Source organism: Myotis davidii, unplaced genomic scaffold, assembly GCF_000327345.1.
Source record: "Myotis davidii unplaced genomic scaffold, ASM32734v1 scaffold1521, whole genome shotgun sequence".
Taxonomy (NCBI): Eukaryota; Metazoa; Chordata; class Mammalia; order Chiroptera; family Vespertilionidae; genus Myotis; species Myotis davidii.
The window spans coordinates 291,325-292,169 of NW_006291034.1; the positions used below are offsets into that span (position 1 = coordinate 291,325).

Here is an 845-nt window from a genome sequence, read left to right on the forward strand (position 1 = left end):
ACCCTATGGAACGCAAGGTTGATAACGTTTTAAGTGGAAAATTACCATTCCTATGTTCTGACTTAGCTTTCCCATCACGTTCCAAGTCTGTCAACTAACCAAGTAGATAACATTAACGGTAGAGAATCAAGAGCACAGTCATCTGTGTGCATTTTAATGCCCGGAAACATGATCTTGTATGAAATGTTTGTCATTGCAGAGAGTGAACAAAGCGGGTGGGGAAAGTGGTCCCCAGACAACACTTTTTTTGAAAAAAAAAATGAACTAGATAATGAGACATCCACAAGACTGAGCTGTTTCATGGTAGAAAAGAATTTAAGAATAAAAAAAATCATGACTTTGACCCTCACTTGGCAAAGAGGCTGAGCTCAAACTTCGATTCCAAAAGAAGTTTTCTTCCAGGGGAACCTCGGAGCTGGGCGTCTGCAATGTGTGCGCTTTCCCGGGACGGAGGGCGGGCTGCTCTCGGGGGGGTGAGGCAGAGGAGGTGGGAGGGAGGCCCTCGGTCCCGGGCTGAGATCTGGCCGTGAGAGGGAGGCGGAGGCAGGACATGGAGGGAAAGGCCGGCGTCTGGGAGGGCGCGTGGCAGCGCAGGGCTCCGTGATGCCAACTCCTCTCCTTTCGTCCCCACGGGCTCGGCTCCGGTCGGGGACCGTCAACCCCGAACGGGCCCTCCCTGCCCTTTACCTCTCGGGACACAGCCCTCCCGACGCCTCGGCCCAGACCAGCGCCTCTCGGCCCCGGTGCGCGGGTTGGGGTTTCGCCTGGCGACCGACGGAAGCGGAAGCAACGCGGGACGGACGGTGATGCGCCTGCGCAGCCGGGCACGGAGCCGCCATATTTCC

General features: G+C 55.9%; 1 protein-coding gene across 1 annotated transcript in view; it reads left to right on the top strand.

The window, feature by feature from the left end:
- Positions 1-603: 603 nt before the first annotated feature.
- Positions 604-845, top strand: part of LOC102769896 (NKAP-like protein) — a 2,994-nt gene continuing 2,752 nt past the window's right edge. Inside the window, exon 1 of the mRNA XM_006764307.2 lies at positions 604-743. Within this exon, the coding sequence (XP_006764370.1) occupies positions 604-743 (140 nt within the window). The remainder of the gene's footprint in view (positions 744-845) is intronic.